Source organism: Elephantulus edwardii, unplaced genomic scaffold (assembly GCF_000299155.1).
Source record: "Elephantulus edwardii isolate Elephantulus edwardi_28Jun2011 unplaced genomic scaffold, EleEdw1.0 scaffold00069, whole genome shotgun sequence".
Lineage (NCBI taxonomy): Eukaryota > Metazoa > Chordata > Mammalia > Macroscelidea > Macroscelididae > Elephantulus > Elephantulus edwardii.
The window spans coordinates 9,228,459-9,249,366 of record NW_006399819.1 but is presented as its reverse complement, the minus strand read 5'-3'; the positions used below and the strand labels follow the sequence as shown (position 1 = coordinate 9,249,366).

At 35.8% G+C, this 20,908-nt stretch overlaps 1 protein-coding gene across 1 annotated transcript in view; it reads right to left on the bottom strand.

Annotated features, from left to right (window-relative positions):
- ELTD1 (EGF, latrophilin and seven transmembrane domain containing 1) overlaps window positions 1-20,908 on the bottom strand; it is a 218,516-nt gene that overhangs the window by 21,197 nt on the left and 176,411 nt on the right. Inside the window, exons 10-13 of the mRNA XM_006888583.1 lie at window positions 20,750-20,905; window positions 18,640-18,843; window positions 15,184-15,404; window positions 14,992-15,058 (exon numbers count right to left, since the gene is read on the bottom strand). Coding sequence (XP_006888645.1) covers window positions 14,992-15,058; window positions 15,184-15,404; window positions 18,640-18,843; window positions 20,750-20,905 — 648 coding nt within the window. The remainder of the gene's footprint in view (window positions 1-14,991; window positions 15,059-15,183; window positions 15,405-18,639; window positions 18,844-20,749; window positions 20,906-20,908) is intronic.

Below are 20,908 nucleotides of genomic sequence, written 5' to 3'. Positions count from 1 at the left end.
AATGTTTACGGCATTGAAATCTATGGGGGAGAGAATAGTCTAAAAGTATTATATTTTAGGGCATTATTTTTATCGTAGGAGTATGCAATGAGGGTTGTAGAGTGGATTATATTTCTGACTCTGGTTTTATCAGACTGGCCACTCTCAGTTCCAGAGAGGTTCTAGGTGCCTTTCCATCCACATACCTCCGCACCACAAGCAAAAACAAACAAACTGACTGCCAATGAGTTTCTGACTCATAGTGACCCTCCGTCAAGTTTCTGGGGGCTCTGAATCTTTACCAGAGGAGATTGACCATCTTTGATTCTCCCTCTGAGAAGCTGGCAGATTTAAACCACAACAATTTTTGGTTTACAGTGCATCATGTAATGCACTATGCCCCATGTCTCCTTCTGCAAAAAACACCCAAAAAACAAAACAAAAAACCCCAAATCACCCTGTCACAGACTGATGCTCCAAATGAGCTGTGTTCCATAAATTGATCTGTATTCTGATATATTTAGTATTGTTGTTTCAGTTTTTTTTGCCCAAAATGCATTTATTGGAGCATGAACTTACAACTGTATACATTTAATTTTCAGATCTTATAATTTCTGTTGATTGTTCATACATCTATGAAATCATAAATGATGCAACAATGAAAAAAAGTACATATAAATATATTTTAAGTGAACTAGGGGATAGGGAGAAAAATGTGCAACAATGAATGAATGAAAACCCAACTTTTCAGTAAACTTCTGTTAAATCACATTTGAAAAAAAAAATACAGAGATAAAGAAAATCTAGGTAGAGTATAGAGGAATTCCTGAGATAACGGTTTTAGCTGTTCTGTAATTTTCCAATCATTTAAAGGTAAAAAGATTCAGTATAAGATGATTTTTAAAAAGCCCAAAAATCAACTCAGATGCTATGATAACAAATATTTTGTTCATCGTGCTAAAATGAAACAAACATAAATGATGGAGTTACAGACAGTAACTGTCAAACTACTGCCCATACATTACAGGAGCAAAAGGTAAGCGACTTGACTGTCCATCTGAGAGCTTTTCATTTATTATCTGGGAAAGCAAAGACTGTTAGAGGTTTTGAATCACTTCCAATGTAGAAATAAGGCTTGAGCTTTCCAGAAAATCCATCAAAAAGAATGGATATGTGAACATGTACTCAAATTGCAAAAGGAAATATCCCCCAGCTCAAAGTCTAGATAAATGCCTACACCTCAAGTTTTTTCTGTTAACACTACGGTGACTTAAACAGAGGCTTGTGCAACATACACATCTTTGCAAAGCTTAACTCTTGGAGGTGGATTGTCCTTCCTGGAAAGAGATTCCTGATAAACCTCCATTATCCATTCAGTCTTCTCATCCACTCTGACCTTCCAGTAATGTCTGCCTGAATTGAAGGCAGAATTACTCCTGGTTGTTGTTGTTATGCGCCACTGAGTCACTTGGAACTCATAGTGACCCTGTATATAACAGCTCTTAAACCCACTCTATCTTGAGCCAACTTTATTAGCTCTGACACACCTATACCCATTACCCTAGTCACTGAGTAAATCCATCTCATTAAGGGTCTTTGTCTCTTGCTCTGTCCCTCCACCCTCCCAGCTTGATGTCACTCCCCAAAGAATTGTCCCTGCAATGTGCCCAAAGTATATCAAATGGAACTTCAGAATCCTTGCCTCCAAGGAATAGGCTGGTTTCACCCTCTCCAGGATGAACCTGTTTGTTCTCCTCGCAGTCCATGGTATGTTCAAGACTCCTCTCCAGCACTACAACTCAAGGCATAAATTTTTCTTCAGTTATCCTTAGTTGTTGTCCAGCTTTCTGATTCATAGCATGTAATTGTAAAGACCATGGTCTGGATCAGATACAGCTTAGTCTCTGGACTGACATTATTGATCTTCGTTACTCTGCAGTGGTCCCTGACAACAGATTTCCCCAATGCATTGTCTTTTGATTTTCTGGCTATTGGTCTCAGTAGTGTTGATTGTGGAGCCAAGCAAACTAAAATTGTTAACAATCTCTTCAACCATCATCACAATGCTGGTAATTGGCCTAGTGGTGAGAATCTTTGTTTTCTTGATGTTGACTTTCAATCCATATTGAAGGCTGCAACCCTTGACCTTCTGCAGCAAATACCTCAGGTCCTCCTCCGTTTCAGCAAGCAAAGTTGTATCTTCTGCATAATGCAAGTTATTGATGAGTCTTCCTCCAGTAGTGATGCCACATTCCTCCTCATAGAGCTTATCTTCCTGGATGATCTGTCCTGAATATAGATTGAAAAGGTATGGAGACAGGATGCATCCCTGGCATATACCTCTTCTGATTTTGAACCATGCAGTGTTTTCCTTTTCTATTCTGATGACTGACTACTGGTCCAAGTATAGGTTTCACATACGCATAATCAAGTGTTCTGGGATTCCCATTCTTCTCAGAGTTAGCCACAGTTTGTTGTGGGAAGTGCTAAATCTCTTCAGAGAGGGAGGAACTCTTTTCTTTTCTATCAGAGAGGGAGGAATTCTTTTCTTTTCTATCACCATTGTTAGTCTTTTTTGTCGTCAGACACAAGCAGTTTGGGATGTGCTGTTTTGGGATCCAAAAGCACATCTCTTTCAAGTATCTTTATAATTTTCTTCAGAGGCTTGTACAGTGGAGGGGAAGCTGCATCCTACCTTCCTTACCTGGATGGAAGAGGGAGATGGAGGGTGTGGTTCTCACCCATATCATAGTTCCTCTTGGTGTCTGTCAGCAATTTCACATTCTCCTGCATTGTAATCTTCTATGCCACTTCCTTGTTTAGACTTTGGCATGTAAATATATTTAAAAGTAATATATAATTATGAATTATTTGCATGACAAAAGTCCAGAATAAGAGGTTCATAGAAAAGTGGTTAGGGGAAGGGAGGGGAATTAAGTAATAATGAAAGATTTTCCTTTTTTAAGTGAACTGGAGTGTCTAGGGAGGAAAATGTGCAACAGTTAATTGCACTGCCAATTGGTCCAGTGGTGAGAATCTTTGTCTTCTTGACATTGAGCCTCAGTCCATACTGAAGTCTGCAGTCCTTGACCCTCCGCAGCAAGTGCATGAGGTCCTCCTCAGTTTCAGCAAGCAGGGTTGTGTCATCTGCATAACGCAGATTGTTAATAGATCTTCTACCAATCCTGATGCCACGTTTCTCCTCATAGAGCCCAGCCTCCCGGATAATCTGCTCTGCATACATGTTGAAAAGGTATGGAGACAGGATGCATCCCTGGCGTACACCCTTCCCAATTTTGAACCATGCAGTGTTACCCTGCTCTGTTCTGACTACTGCCTCTTGGTCCAAGTATAGGTTTCGCATTAGCACAATTAAATGTTCTGGGATTCCCATTCTTCTCAGAGTCAGCCACAGTTTGTTATGATCCACACAGTCAAATGCCTTTGCATAATCAATGAAACACAGATAGACATTCTTCTGGTATTCCCTGCTTTCAGCCAAGATCCATCTAACATCAGCAATAATATCCCTAGTACCACGACCCCTTCTAAACCCAGACTGGACTTCTGGCAATTCTCTGCTGATGTGCTGTTCTAATCGTTTTTGGATAATCTTCAGTAGAATCTTGCTTGTATATGAAATCAATGACACTCTTCTGTAGTTTCCACACTCAGTTGGGTCACCGTTCTTTGGAATGGGAACAAATATAGATCTCTTCCAGTCAGTTGGTCAACTGGTTGTTCTCCAGATATCTTGGCACAACTTGGTGAGCACATCCAGGGCAACATCTGTTATCAGAAATACTTCAATTGGTATACCATCTATGCCTGGGGCCTTATTTTTTGCTATTTCCTTCAAAGCAGCTTGAACTTCTTCTTTGTAAGATAGTAATTGGTGACACTGAAGGAAGTGTCACCAATTACTATCTTAAAAAAAATTTAAATAGTAACACCTCTCTAGACATTAATAGGTAGATATTTAGAAGATGCAATTGGTTACTGTACTTGGATCTTAACTAAAAGTTGTTTTTGTTGTTGTTAAGTGCCTGCTAGTCATAGGCGACCCATAGTGACCCTATGAGTGAAAGGCCCGGATATTTGTATAACTTTCATCGTTTTTCCAGGTTCATACGGTTTCCAGAGGCAAGATATTATGGAAGTGGGTGCCACTCCTGCTTCCAAGCTTGTTTTAATCAGGGATCTCCACCAAACACTGTCCACTATGGCTAACCATTCTTGCATTTGATTCTTCACTGTCACAATGTTTGGCTTCACAGCTACCACGAGTTACCTCTGTACAGCAAGTGGACATACCAGCATTACATAACCTAGAAGAATGTTTCACCAAAAACAAGTTAAAAAAAAAGTTTGAAAGTTTGAGTCTACCACAAGGAGATTGGGGAGAAAGATTCCTATTTCTGAAATAACAGTAACTGAAAACCCTATGGAACAAAGTTCTACTCAAACATGCGCCGGATTGTCTAAATTGGAACTTATTCAGCAACATACATGTTTAAGACAAGATTATAAGTAGTAAAGTGTGAAAATCTGATAAACATTACCCTTTACTAAATGTCATTACTGTTTTCCTTTAGAAGTATCACAATGATTTCTTAGGGATTAACTAAGATGTAAAAATGTTTTGTGAAGATTAGAAGACTACGCAAATATAAAATGAATAATGATTGCAATACTTAGCTTGTTCTACCAATACCTATGATGTTTATCACCATATGGAGAAGCACTCACTGTAAAAGCACGTTTGTAAAGAAATATTGTGATGAGCTTCACCTTGACTAATTATTTCTAAATGGGATATAGAGATACAAGGGAATTTTCTTAAGATGTGTTTTTGGACATACAATATCTGTGAAGTTATCCAAGTTTTATGAATTTTTTCTAGTGTGAATTTTTGAAGAAGATTATCTTTGAAGGTATTTCCAGTAAGAATATAACTTCCAAGTATGGGAACACATTGAAAGCTATAAATGTATTATTTATGCTAAGTTTTTTTTTTTTACTGTACTTTTTCTTTTTAAAATTCTAGCTACCAATTGTTTCAAGAAGGTCAACATAATATGAAAAAAAAGCTAAATGTTACAGGCACTGAAATACTTATTAATACATAATATGGAGGAAAGGTTAGAATATTAAAGTATGTTGAGTCACAGAGGTCACAAGAAGATGCTTCTAAGAAATGCAATGCCATTAAATTAAAGCATGTAATTAAAACATTGGTGCTATTATCCACAGCTTTTAAAATTTACAGCAGATAGTGTTTCTAATACATTTTTAATGTGGTCATTCAAAAGCCATCACTTAAACCAAGATTTTAATTCTTTTTCTAATATTTATGATGTATATGTGTGTTCGCACACATGCACGTGCACACACAAATACATACACGTATACACGAATTTCAAGACAAATACAAACTTTATAAATACAAAGGAAAGGAATTAAGTTAACTACATTTGTGGTAAGGCAATCATAGAAAAACTCTATTTCATTATTCAGAAAAAAAAGCCAAGTGTGAACTGTGAAGAGATAATCAATTGCTTGTATGCCTTGAAGGCAAAGATGATGACTTTGTCTCATCTACTTAGGACATGTAGCTAGAACTGATTATTCATTAGAGAGGGACTTCATGCTTGGAAATGTGGAGGATAGTGAAAAGAAGATCCTCAACCGTGTGTACTGACACTGCACCTGCAGCAATGGGTTTGGTTGGTGCGAGAGATTGTGAGGATGACACAGGATCGGATAGAGTTCACATCTGCTGTTCACAGGGTCACTGAATCATACTCGACTCAATAGCACCTAACAACAACAACAACAACAACAACAACAACAACAACAACATATACCAATGAAGTTGATGATGAAAAAATATTAAAATAAGTCTGTGTGATCCAAAGTGCATTGTTAGTGAATTTAAAGGTTATAGAAATAACAGATTTGGCCTGATTGTACTTGTCTCCCATCTGCTAGGCTAGGTCAATGATTTCCAAGCCTGCAGGAGACACCAACAGGAGGCAGGAGGGCTGGCCCTCTCAATGTCAAATAAAGATATTTATCCTCAAATAAAGCAGTTTATTATGTAGGGGGGGGGAATAAGGGCAGATTTGATGAAATGAACATGAATGAACAACGGCAAAAAAACCCCCTGCAGGATGACAGTAAGAACATTATAACTGAAAATGGAAATTATCATTAAAAAGACAATGTTAGAGTTGACTTTCAAATTCGCTCTTAAACATAAAGTAGCTAGAACAAAATTTTAAAAAGATGAAGTGAAATAGCTGAACAAAAGATTTGGAATGGTCCTTCAAGAAGACAAATTAGGGTAATAAAATATGAAAATATCTGGAGTTTAAAAACTAAGAGAAGACATACTCATCAATTTTCCCACTGAAAGACTAAAGAAGAAAGTCATGAGATGTTATATTGAAGAGTTTTATAGGAAAAATGTTAAATAATGCAGTAAGCATAAAAAGAAGATGGAAAGAAAATACAGTCAGTAGACAAAAAAGGACTGGTTCACTTCAACCATTTCAGAAGATAGCAAATAACCAAATTGCACTGAAAGCGCTGGGGAAAACAAGGCCCCAGAAAGCAACGGAGATGTTTTAACAAATGAATGAAATACAGGAAGTGCTTACTCATTTCCCCTATCCCGAGAGATATGAAAGATAGCTACCTAACCAAGATTGGAAGAGATACATATTTGTGCCAATTTCAAAGAAAATGGGTAGAAAAGAATGAAAAAAGTTTCCATCAATATTGCTACTGTTGACACAAGCAAAATGTTTTGAAGATACTTAATAAATAGCTGCAGCAGTAGATCACAAAACACTGCCTGAAATTCAAGTCAGACTGAAAACAGGACTTGGGATGAAAGGTGATGCCACTGCAAATATTATGTGGATCTTGGATGAAAGCAGAGAGGACAAGAAAGATGCTCATCTGAGTTATACTGACTTTGCAAAGATTCAACTGTGTAGCGAATTTTAGTAAGTATTTCCCAATAAAAGACAATTCAGAGAGTTGGATATAAGAGTGAAGGATATTCCCAGAAAATGTTCAATGGATTTGCAGGAAAAATTAGAAAAGAGGTGCTATATAGTTGTAACACTTAATTAGGGGAATGTTCCTTTAAATTGGAATCACAGCTAACCTTTCTGAAAAAAATAAAAAAGAAATTTCTTTATCTCAGCACTGCTTAATAAGTATTCGCTTCAATCAAGCACATTTTATTGTTCAATACTAAAAGTGTATGTGAAACTTTGATTTCTATTTAAAAATTATATTATTTTTATAAACTTTTCTTTGTAGTTTTGTACTTGAATCTAATGCCTTGCATTGTTTTAATTGAAACAACTTCAGCATTAAAGATTAAAAGTTCTGAAGAAATAATTATAGAAATTATCTGTCATATGCAGCTCCCTGTATAAAGATTTTGGAAGCTACTTTCTTGCACAGCTAAATCTTAAAAACATGGCTAGGCCTTTTCATATACAGTTGTAATCTTAACATTTTCAATGTCTCAATGAGGTCATTGGTTCATTCTTCAAAATTCTAAGAGGTCCTTAATATTAATGAGTCAACACCTAAGGAATTACTTTCAAGTGATCAGTGAAAAGATGTGGCTGTTCAAGTATCTACCCAGTTAACACTTACCATAGTGGATTGAAATCTGGAATATTTGTTTGAAACTACATGCCATGGGGTATAAGAAAGCCATCATTATTAAACTAACTTAATTCCTACTCATCTGCATATTTTTCTCACAGGTCTTTTACATTGAAATTGCAAATTAGACATACCTCAAAACGGCATTCATAAAAATGAAGAAAATACCATTAATATCATTAGAATGAGCACCTAGTTCTTGTTCTGTAGAAGAAATGCAAGGAGGTCAAGTAATAACACTGTTTTAGGTTGTCTTACAGAAATTTTGTTTGTTAAAGCACAAGTTTCAGATTTGTTCAGAACAAACTGTGATATCAGTGCACTAGAGATTTTTAACAAATCCAAACAACAAAAAGCATATGTATTATAGTCAAATCTTGTATGACTAAATAAATACTCTTGATTACATCTGTGGAAAGAATCATTGAAGACATGCAATATCAGCTGGAGAAACCAGGACAGGTGCCGAGTGTGAAACAGACCGTCAACTACTCATGTGCAAGTTCAAGTTAAAGCTAAAGAAAATGAAAACAAATACAACAATCACAAAAATAGAACCTATTGTCTACCCCACCTGAATTTAAAAATCATCCCAAGAACACGCTTGAGGTCTTACAAACTAATGAATAAAGACCAGAGGAGCTATGGAATAATATCAAGAATATCATCCAAGAAGAATGTAAAAGATCATTAGAAAGGCAGAAGAGGGGAGGAAAATGAAATAGATGTCAGAAAAGAGTCTGATTATTCTACTAGAACACTGAGAAGGTAAAACAAAGGAAAGAAATAAGGACATTGAAGAGTTGAACTGAAGATTTCAAAGGGCAGCTCATAAAGACAAATCAAAGGGCTATAAGGAAATGGGCAAAGAGCTGGAAACAGAGAACCAAAAGAGAAGAACTCACTTAAGAACTTACAGAGAATTTACCTTAAACTGATGGAATTAGAGAAAAATTCAAGCCTCGAGTTGCAATACTGAAAGATGCAATAGGCAAAATCTTAAATGATCCAGGAAGCATTAAAAATGATGGAAGAAATACATGGAGTCATTGTAACAAACAAACAAATTGGCTGACACTTCTAGAAATATTGAATAAAGTAGCATGTGAACCAATGGTAATAAAGGTAGAAGTTCAAACTGCTTTAAAGGAATTGACAAAAAAAGAAGCCCCCAGGAATTGACAGAATACAAATTAACAAATTTCAACAAATACATGCAGCCCTGGACATGCTCGCCAGATTATACTAAGAAATCAGGAGGACATTTACCTGGCCAAATGACTGAAAGACGTCCATATTTATTCCCATACCCAACAAAAGGTGATCCAATAGAATGGGGAAATTACTAAACAATATCACTAACATTATTGATATGAAGGGACTGACATGGGACATATTGAATCATACAGTCACAGGATCTATTATGCTAGAAAAGAAAAGGTGAGAAAAAATGGAGTCACATTCATAGTTTAAAAGACCATTATTAGACCCATTTTGAAACACAATGTTGTGAGCAATACAGTAATATCCAAACCCATACAAGGAAGACTTGTTGCTACCAATATCATTCAAATTTATGCACCAATAACCAGAGTCAAGGAGGAGAAATATTTTTACCAATTTTTGTAGTAGGAAATCAATCAAACATGCAACAAAGGTTTATTAATAAAAATGAGTGGCTGATATACAAAACCTTAGGACAAGGGAGACAATTCAGAAGTTGGAAAACATGGACTTGGTGACAGAAATGAGGCAGAACATATAATGATAGAAGTATATACAATCAATGATTTATTCATTGCAAGTACCTTTTATAAGGAAACACAAATGACAACTCACAAATGGAACTTACTTGACGGTTTAAAAAGGATTCAAATTGATTACGGTTAAGGAAAGAATCCTTGGAGAAGCTCAGTTTCAGGTGTGAAACTAGATCATGTTCTGATTGTGAAACAGACCATCAAATATTCATATGTAAGTTCAAACTGAAGCTAAAGATAATGAAAATGAATCCACAAGAACCAAAATTTGACTTTGAGGCTATCTTATCTGAATTTAAAAACCATCTCATGAAGAGGTTTGAGGTCTTGAACACTAATGAACGAAGACCAGAAAAGCTCTGTGGGAGAATATAATTGATATCATCCAGAAAGAAGGCAAAAGGTCAATATAAAGACAGATGAGTAAGAAAAGACTGAGATGGATGTCAGAAGATACCCTGAATATGGCACTAGAATGTTAGAATCCAAAGCAAAAGGAAGAAATCAGCAAGTTAAGGAGCTGAACAGATTATTTCAAAGGACACTTGAGAAGACAAAACAAAGTATTATAAAGAAATGCACAAATACCTGAGGTCAGAAAATCAATGGGGACAAACTCGCTCAGCATATCTTAAGCTGACAGGATTGAAGAACAAATTCAAATCCCTTGTAGCAATATATAAGAATGCTATAAATATCGAATATACAGAATATTGACTAAACCAGGAAACATCAAAAAAAGATGGAGGGAGTACACAGAGTCACTGTACTGAAACTATTGGCTGGCACAGAAGAATTTAATGAAACAATATAAGATCAAAAGACAATTGTGATAAAAGAGAAGTTCAAGCTGCACTTAAGGAATTAGCAACAATCAGGGTTCCCAGAAATTGATGGAATGTCAACTGACATATTTCAGAAAACAGATGTTGCCCTGGCCATGCTCGTCAGTTTGTGCCAAGAAATCTGGAGGACAACTACCTGTCCAATTGACTGGAAGAGATCCATATTTATAAGCATTCAAAAAAAGAGGTGATCCAACAGTGTGGCAATTATCCAACAATAGCATGCTGTCAGAGACCTCTCCAAAGTTCTGAAGAGCAACAGTGTCAGTCTGGAGACTAAAGTGTACCTGATAAAAGCCATGGTCTTTGTAATCACATGCTATACATCAAAGAGCTGGCCAATGAGGAGGGATGACAGGAGGAGATTGCTGCCTTTCAGCTGTGGTGTTGAAGAAGTGTATTGAATATGCCATGGACTGCTAAAAGAAGAAACAGATTCATCCTGGAGAGGGTGAAACCAGGCTGCTCCTTGGAAGCAAGGATTCTGAAGCTTTATCTGACATACTTTGGCTATGTTGCAAGGAGGGACCAGTCTTTGGAGAGGGACGTCATTCTTTGGAGGGTAGAGGGACAACACAAGAGAGGAAGACCCTTTTTGAAAATGGATTGATTCAGTGTCTGGGTTAATGAGGATAGGTGTGTTGGAGACAGTAAGATTGGCACTAGAAAGCGTAGGGTTTAGGGCTGTTGTACATAGGATCGTTATGAGTCACAGGAGACTTGACAGATTACAACAACATCACTAATATAATATTATCATCACAAAAACAATATTTTGCAGGCAAAATAATGCTGAAGATTATCCTAAAATGACTCTCACAGTACAGTGATAGAGAACTGCCAGAAAAAAAGAAAAGGAAAGGTAGTAGCACTAGGCACATATAGCAAATGTCCGATAGATCATGGCTGAAAGCAAAGAGTACCAGAAGAACATTCATTTGTATTTTATCCACTATACAAAGGCATTTGACTGTATGGATCACAAAAAATTGTGGCTAACCTTGAGAAAAACAAACAAACTGGGAGTCCCAGAACACTTGATATAACTATAGGCAGTTGTCAGAACAGAGCAAAGAAATACTTCATGAAAATCAAGAATGGAGTGCCTTAGGGATACATCCTGTTTTCATAGCTTTTCAATCAAACTGAGCAAATCATTCAGAAGGCTGGACTTTATGAGGAGAAATGTAGCATCAGAATTAGAGGGTGACTCATCAACAACCTGGTTTGCAAATGGCAAAACCTTGATCCCTGAAACTAAGAAGACCTGAAGAGTTCTCTGCAGAAAGTCAAAGATTGCAATCTTCAAATAGATTGAAGCTCAACATTAAGAAGACAAAGATTCTTGCCATGAGGCCTATTGATAGCACCATGATAGGTGGAGAAAATATTAAGATAGTTAATCATTTTGGCTTGCTTGGGTCCACAACGACACTCTTGGTACAAGCAGCCAGGAAATCAAAAGACAAATTGCACTGGGAAAAATCTGCTGTCAGAGAACTCTCCAGAGTGCTAAAAAGCAAAGATAACCAATCTAGAGACCATGGTCTTCACAATTACTTGCTACACATCAGAGAGCTGGATAATAACTATGGGTGACTAAAGAAGAATAAATTACTTTATTCTGTGGTGCTGGAGAAGAGTATTGAAGATACCATGGAATGTCAAGAAAATAAGTGGGTTCGACCTAGGGAGGGTCAAACCAGGTTGCTCCCTGGAAGCAAGGATTTAGAAGTAGTTTCATATGCTTTGGTCATGTTGCTAAGAGGGACCAGTCCTTGGAGAAGGACATCATGCATAGAAGAATAGAGGGACAATGCAGAAGAGGAAGATCCCAGATGAGATGGATTGACACAGTAAGTGGGGTAAAGAGGCCAAGTGTTGGAGTCAGTGAGACTGACTAGGATAAATAAGGCAGGCTTCAGTTTGTTATGATCCACACAGTCAAATGCCTTTGCATAATCAATGAAACATAGATAGACATTCTTCTGGTATTCTCTGCTTTCCGCCAAGATCCATCTAACAGCAGGAACAATATCCCTAATACCACTACCCCTTCTAAATGCAGCCTGGACTTCCGGCAATTCTCTGCTGATGTGCTGTTCTAATCATTTTTGGATAATTTTCAGTAGAACTTGCTTGCATGTGAAATCAATGACACTCTTCTGTAGTTTCCACACTCAGCTGGGTCACCTTTCTTTGGAATCGGAACAAATATAGATCTCTTACAGTCAGCTGGCCAAGTGGTTGTTCTCCAGATTTCTTGGCACAGCTTGGTGAGCACATCCAGGGCAACATCTGTTATCTGGAATACTTCAATTGGTATACCATCTATTCCTGGGGCCTTATTTTTTTGCTATTTCCTTCAAAGTAGCTTGAACTTCTTCCTTCATCACCATAGGCTCTTGCTCATATGTTCTTTCTTTAAATTCCTCTGTATCTGCGAGTTCCTTTCTATATAATGACTCAGTATATTCCTTCTATCTTCTTTTAATACTTCCTGGATCATTTAATATTCTGCCCAAAGCATCCTTGATTACAATAACTCTAGGTTTGAATCTGTTCTTCAGTTCCTTGAGCTTAAGAAATGCTGAGTGAGTTCGGCCCTTTTGATTTTCTGACTCTAGCTCCTCGCACATTTCATTGTAGTATTTTGCTTTGTCATTCCGAGCAGCCTTTTGGAATCTTCTGTTCAGCTCTTTAGTATCTTGAATTCTTCCTTGTGCTTTGGCTTCTCTACGCTCCAGTGCAATCTTCAGAGTCTCTTCTGACATCTATTTTGGTCTTTTCTTCCTCTTCTGTCTTTGTAATAACCGTTTGCACTCTTCCTGGATGATACCTTTGACATCCTCCCACAACTCATCTGGTCTTCGCTCATTAGTGTTCAAGGCCTCAAACCTGTTCCTGAGATGATTCTGAAATTCAGGTGGTATGAAACCAAAGTCATATTTTGGCTCCTGTGGATTTGGTTTAATTTTCCTCAGCTTCAGCTTGAACTTGCATATGAGTAATTGGTGGTCTGTTCCACAATCAGCCCCCGGCCTAGTTTTCACAGCTGATATTGAGCTTCTCCAGCTTGTATGAGATGGACTGACACAGTGACTATGGAAATGGAGTCAGGTATGTTGGAAACCGTATGGTCAGGATCATGAAAGCTTCTGAGCCATTTTTCATAGTTGCTATTAGTCATAATCAACTTAAAGACTCATAACCATAAAAACACCACCATATAAAATCTGTAGATAGTACTATAAATAATGTAAAGTTATCTACTCCCTTACAGAAACAACTATTTAATACCAATTGTAGGAAATAATTCTTCCTTCTTACTTTAGATGAATATGCTGTTTTCTCCAACATATTCAGTATAATTTCTATTCTGTTATATTCATCTAAACCACAAAAACCACTGTTCTATATAACTGTCACTGGTAAGAAATAATATGCGAGATTATCCCTTTATAAGTCTGAAAAAAGTAAAATCAGAATATGTAAATTCCTTCATATATAATATTCAGTTAAATCTTGGAGATGACAATATATGAGTGGAGAACCATTTAGGTAGTAGACTTAAGTGAGAGGAAAATTTTGAGAATATAATACATCATGTCTGAAGTTTTTTAGTTGAACTTTAGTGAATGGTTTCTTTTCATATTGGTAGAATCAATGTGAAAATACAAACTTTTTTTCTGCAATGATTAAGAGTTTTAGTTTTAGGCATATTTTATTTTGCCACTGCTTTTAAAAATAATAAAGCTTCATAAAAATTTTCTCCTTTGCAAATGAAGTATTTCTTCATTCAGCAACTACCTAAAGATGATAAAGAACTCATGGGAAAAGGGTGTGAAAGAAAAAGGAAACAAAGTAAAACAAAACAAATGAGAATATTTTAAAAAGATTGTCAATTTGTGGTCAATACATATGGGACCAAGTTCTTCAAAATATTGTCAAAACACCTGTACCTACAATTCAGTCCATTCTCGAGTCTTGTCGTATTTCCTAGATTCATTGACAGGCTATTATACTCAGAAAAGCTGTTGGAAATGTACAGCATTTAGAAATGCTCTGGAGACATATAAAAGTGTCTTTATTTAGAATGGAACATATAATACCTGCCAAATTTGTAGGTTTGAAACCACTTCCAATAAGAATTAAAAAGCCTTTTCCTTGCTGAAATAGGACTATCAATATATGACTTGTCTGCTCATAAGAAATAGTAGGTTCTTGTCTCTGACGTCGCAATTTAGTTTAAAGTCACTTTCATGATGACAGGGTACAGAAGGATCATAAAACTATAAAGATGACAGTCTAATCTTCAAAGATGACTGATCATCGATAAAAGATTAAATAACATAAACATCTAAAATGCCAGATTATCAGCTTGTTGGCACACGCTCAGTATTGAAGTATGCTGAGATCCTACTGATAAATAGAAAATAGTTTTTCACCATATAAACAAACCCCAGACTTTATGCAGAAATCGATCTTCCTCTAAGAGGAGGAAATAAACCATTATACTTTGAATTCAGGATATAAAGGTCCAGGATACAAGTGTGTTTTGCAATAACAATACAATAAGTGAAAAATAATAGTAAGTAAATACTTTAAAGTCATCGTAGTTGTTTTCCTTCAAAAGATAATATGTGATTTCTGGGAATTTAAATATTTTTATTCACCATTTTTTAAACTCAAGTAAGATTTTCATACATACGTACAAGAATGATAAGGCATGCTGGTCCTATAAAACTCCAAATAAAGTTGTTTTCTGTGCTAAGCCAACACCTGAAAAGTATGTAACACATATAACCTATGAATATTTTTGTGTATACTTCACTAAAATAAAATTCTCAATTATATGAGAGAACATTAAAAATTACATTTCTGATCAAGAAATGATTTAAACTTACACTTTGGTGGTGCCATAATATCTGTATCCCAATGCTGCTGAAAATCCAACTACTACAGCTGGGCTCAGGTAGCCAAAGATATAAAAATTCTTGTGTAGAAACCCCTTGTTGTAGATAACTCCCACAACAATGAGGTAGAGGTGTATTCCTTCAATGCACATCCATGCAAAGGCAGCTAGAAAGAAGTAATGTAGCAGCCCAGCTATGATTGAACAGAAGAGCTAAAAATGAAAGAAAAATAAGCCATTAGCAACACGTGATTTGAAATAATCACAACATAAACTAGAGAGTTTTTTCTCTAAATGATGCCGTTCAATGGGCTCTTAATCATATGAATACATTTGTGTCAAATGTTAAAAGTTTACAATTCACTATATGCAACTGATTGCAAAGAACTGAGCTTTATCAATACGAAAACCCATGAATTCTATAATAAAGTTAAGTTTTTGTGACTTGTCATTTTTATACATTGTTTTATGCAATAATGTATGGAGTATTTAGAGGTAAACCTAGAAACTTTGGTGAGTATTTTATGCTATAAATTGGTTTCTAGGGAGCTGTAGTGGCTTAGTAGTAAGGAGTTGCACTGCCAACCAAAATGCCCCTGGTTTGCATCCACCAGGTTCTCCACAGGAAGAATATGCACAATTTCCTCCTTGTATGATTTACTGCCTCTGAAAATCCACTGGAGGGTGAGCTAGGAGTCATTTCTAACTCAAAGGTATATAATGACAATAACAATATGGCTTTTATTTTGGTAATGGCTTTCCCCCCTTTTATGATAATTATTGTTCATTTCATACTGAACAACATAATGATTTCTGATTAGGTGACAAATATTTTTTTTAAAAGCTCCTCAAATGTATTGCCTTCACAACCAAACTGACTCTCAGCTGACTCTCCAGTGAGTTTCATTACATGAAAGTAGACTACACATATTTCTCCCACAGAATAGCTAATGGGTTCAAACCACCAGGATGGTGGTCTTTAAGGTTACAGAGCAAATCCCTTTGGCTAGACCATCAGAGTGAAAAGAGGTTTATAAAATAGATACAAAGTAGTAATTAAAATACGTAAATTCAAATCGGCTTCAGTGACATATAATTTGTAATTATTTAAAGTTAATCTTATAAGAAATAAAATCATCACATGCTTCTATGTGCTTTAGAGAGCTTTGGTGTGGCCTACTGGGTAAGGAGGTGCATTACAAACCCAAAGCTGAGAGGTTCAAATCCAGTAGCTGATCTGTGGGAGTAAGATGGGCAATGTTCTCCCATGAAATTTACAGCCTCTGAAAACCTGCTGGAGATTCAACTATGAGATGTTTCTTACTCAAAAACAATGAGAAAAAAATAAGGATCTTTGTTGTAAGGAGGTCTTATCACCTAGTCAGTAGGGAGTTGCTCTACTAACCTTAAAGTGGGTCGCTTGAATCCATCAGCGGATCCACAGGACAAGGATGGGCAATCTCTTCCTATACAATCTATGGTCTCTGCAAATGCACTGGATCAATAACTTATCTATGAATCAATTCTGACTCAATGAAAATACTTTTTGTTTTTATCGTTTGTTTTGGTGGGATTTTTAAGGGAGCACTGGTGGCTTAATGGTAAGGAGTTGTGCTGCCAATCAAAAAGTATATGGTTCAAATCTGCCAGCCAATCCAAGGGAGAAAGGTGAGCAATGTGCTTCCATGGGATTTAGAATGTTTCAAGGTAGTGCCTGATGTCTATTACCTAACAAGCTAAAATAGTGTATATTGCTCTGAATCACTGGCAATAAGAGAGATGCAAATCAAAACCATGATGAGCTACCATTTCACTCTAGTAGAAGTGGCAAAGTTTAACATGACAGAAAGTAATAGATGTTTTAGAGGATGTGGTGAGAAAGGAACTCTTATACAATGTTGCTGGGATTGTAAAATGGTGCAACCATTGTGGAAGGCAGTTTGGCATTTCCTCAAAAAGCTGAACATAGAAATTCCATATGACCCAGCTATTCCACTACTTGGAATATACCCTGAAAAAATGAGAACTGAGGCACAAACGGAGACTTGTATACCAGTGTCCTTAGCAGTGTTATTCACCATCCCAAGAACATGCGAACTGCCCAGATGTCCAACCACAAACAAATGGATTGAGAAATTATATTCACACAATGGAATACTATGCAGCACACAGGAGTAAAGATTTTGTAAATAATTACCTAACTTGAGAGGGACTGGAGAACACTATGCTGAGTGAACTAACTCAGTCCCAAAAGGACAAATATTGTATAAAACCATTATTGTAGAATGACTATAAGGATCCAGGGGGGAGGAGGGTGGAAGCAGAGGGATGAGACTATTCGAGGGGAGATGGGGATTAATCATGGGGTTGTATAATTTGATGGGGGGGTGAGGGAAATTGGAAGCATCTGTCTGGAAAACAATGTATTCAAATTTGTAAATAAACTAGTATAATAATTTAAAAAATAAACAAGTGATCATCTAGCAAATATTTTTTAAATATGTGCTTTGTGGGAATTTTCTGCAAGAAAAATCTTAATAACTGATAGCTGCAATACTTGAGAAATTTCTAATAGAGATACGGAAGCAACTCAGTATTTTTGTAGTCACAAGGATACGCTCCTCTAGTCTCTAAATGCAGAGTGTAATTGACCCATGGTTTCAGCTACTATACTCTCAAGCCAATTGTTAAACTCCCACAGACCATGACTAAGCATAGCAGAGTTCCCAGGTGACATGACAATTCTCAGGTGATTTTCACACTGACTCCCAAAAGACTCAAAGAGTCTCTGGCAACTTTGCTGATACTCCTTAAAGGTACATTCTTTCTTCCATTATTCCTTCAGTTAGAGACATTCCTGCATCTTGGTCTAACAGATCTCCAAGTCTCTCTCTTCCCATTTTTTGCTCATTGCATTTCCATTAATAAATTTATTGTATATTTATCCTTTCTTAGCATCAACTTCATGAAGGATCTTCCCTAAAATAATATGGTAACTACTTGTTAAAAAATTAGATAAAAAATAGGTTGAAATTAGCGGTTATGAAAAGATAAGTGAATGATACAATAAGCTAATCATATTTCATCCCAATATCCTATCTGTATTAAAGTTCAATTTTTAACATTCCCAATATTCATCTTCTCTGTGTTTGTAGCTTTTCTGAGCATAAAACAAATTTTAAAAGCTGTTCCATCAATTTGTTGCAAGGTTTTAATTTGTCTCAATAATCTGTGGTAATGAGGAGCATTTTGGTTAGCAGATATAATTAGATTGCTTAGATATGCAACATTATCAGACTTAGAAAAGACTGTCTAAAAACAAATCACTTAGTATTTGACTAGTTTGACTCATTGTATCTTTAATTACAACTCATGTTTTCATTTCAAAATATATCTTTATCAAGGTACAAATTTAGAAAACACAAAGTGAGTAAGATGATCTACATACCTTATTAGTATTTGTATTGATTCCAACAAGAAAGACAAGTTCGGCAAGGAATAGGCTACAACATAAATTTTTATGAATTGTTGTCCTGGTGCTTTGAATTTCACTGAAGAACCAAAAGGTAAAAATGCATATGGCAAGGCAAATCAATGAAATAATTATTCCTAGTTGAGTGATCCTTGTAAGAATATTATAATCTTTAATACCCTAGGGGAAAATAATAATAAAGCTGTTAATAACTCTGCAAGTTAGTTGGCAGAGGAACTACAATATATAATGAACTTCATTTTTGGGTGAAATATTAATCAAAACTCTCATAAAATGTAAAAATACAAATGTGTATTGAGATGAGAAAATTTTATACTTTTTAAAATGTTCAATATCCAGAGAAATCTGATATAAAAAATAATTTAGTGTTAATAAATTTTTTTCTAGACACAGTATATGTTAGTATATAGTCTAACAATGTTTTCATCATCAATTTCATTCTTTTAGAAAGGTAATTCGTTATTGCAATGTGAAATGGTTGGTTAAAGAAGATTTATCAATGGAAAAAATGAATATTATTTCTAGAAGTAATTCATATAAAGTATGTTAAACAAAGGTATTAGAACTGCCATACACATGGAATATCAAAACAGTATAGTTCAGAGATTTTGAAATGGCCAAGGTTGATTAGTTTTATCATATATCGATAAAAGATAGACATATGAGTATTATTTATATATATTACACATGTATGTGCACACACACACACTCACACACACACACACGGTTGTCATTGTTAGAAGAGGTGATGTCAATCATGACACATAGTAATCCTATGAACAACCTGCCCTTATTCTGTACCATCCACACACAATCTCAGCTAATACAAGCCCATTGTTGAACTCACTGTATCAATCTATTTCATGGAGGATTTCCTTCTCTTTTGCTGACTTTATACTTTACCTAGAATGATGTGTTTTTCAAGAACTAACTCCACCTAGCAATGTGCTCAAAGGATTGAGACTATGTTTCTCTCTCCTCCTCTATAATGATTAATCTGGTTGCACTTCATCCAAGAAAGATTTGTTTATTCTTTAGGCAGTTCATAAGGTAGTCAATATTCTTTTTTGATATGAAAGTTCAAAATCATTAATTATTCTTTGAAATTCCTTATTCATTGTTTAACTTTTGTATGTATATGGAGAAAATGAAGATACTATAGATTGGTTCAGATGCACGTGTGTGTGTGTGTGTGTGTGTGTGTGTGTTCATTCTCAAAAACCTAAACCCACTGCTGTCAAATCAATTGTGACTTATTTTGCTCATATCTATTTATAGTGACCTTATGAATATTATATGTATGAATATGAGATACACACACATACACACAAATGGAGAGAGCAGAGAGGTTTATTTTCCCATTAACATTCAGCAAAAATTCACCTTTAAAATTGATGCTACTATATTTGAGCATTTTCTAGACTTCATAAGGGGCTCTTAGCATAAGGAGAAACAAACTTGCAAGTTAATAAGATTCTATGTCACTCAAATATTTTACAAATAACCATTTTTTAAAATTTTATTACACTGTGTGTGTGTGTACCGTCAAATCGAGTCTGACTGGTACAGGAGGAGATTGCCCCTTCTTATCCAGCAGAGCATCTGATGGATTTGAACCGTGTGCCTTTGGGATTGCAGTGTAGCTTCTTGCCACTAGGCCACCAGAGCTCCCAAATATCCAATTTTTTAAGATACTTTGTACTGTTAAAAATAATATTACATTACAAAAAACAAGGCCCTAAAATTTGGTAATATATTAAAAGAGAGATATTCCTTAGAAACTACACTGAATGATCAATACATGGGTATTTGATTTAGCGAGCAATCTGCTGGATACTGCTTGCATAAATTCTACATTAACCCAAACCTTAGATTAAATTTATCTTTGAAGACATGTGAAAATCAAGGACTAAAAAGAAAGATAATTTTAGTATTTTAAAAAGCAGAATACATATATTATTTAAACCCATGGACTCACACAGATAAATAATTTTGTTGAATATCATAGGACAAAATTTAAAAAATGTAAACAGATTTAAACATACAGAGTAGAACACTATCTTACAATGGAAGGACCAGAAGACATCAAAATTGCAAAGTGTGTGAGATGATTGCACTGACAGGAGGTGTGGGTCTTGTTGGAGAATGTGAGTTCACAGCCCTCTGAAGACCAGCTTCCATTCATTGTGTTAGATGAGTAGTCCCAGAATGCACATTGACTCTT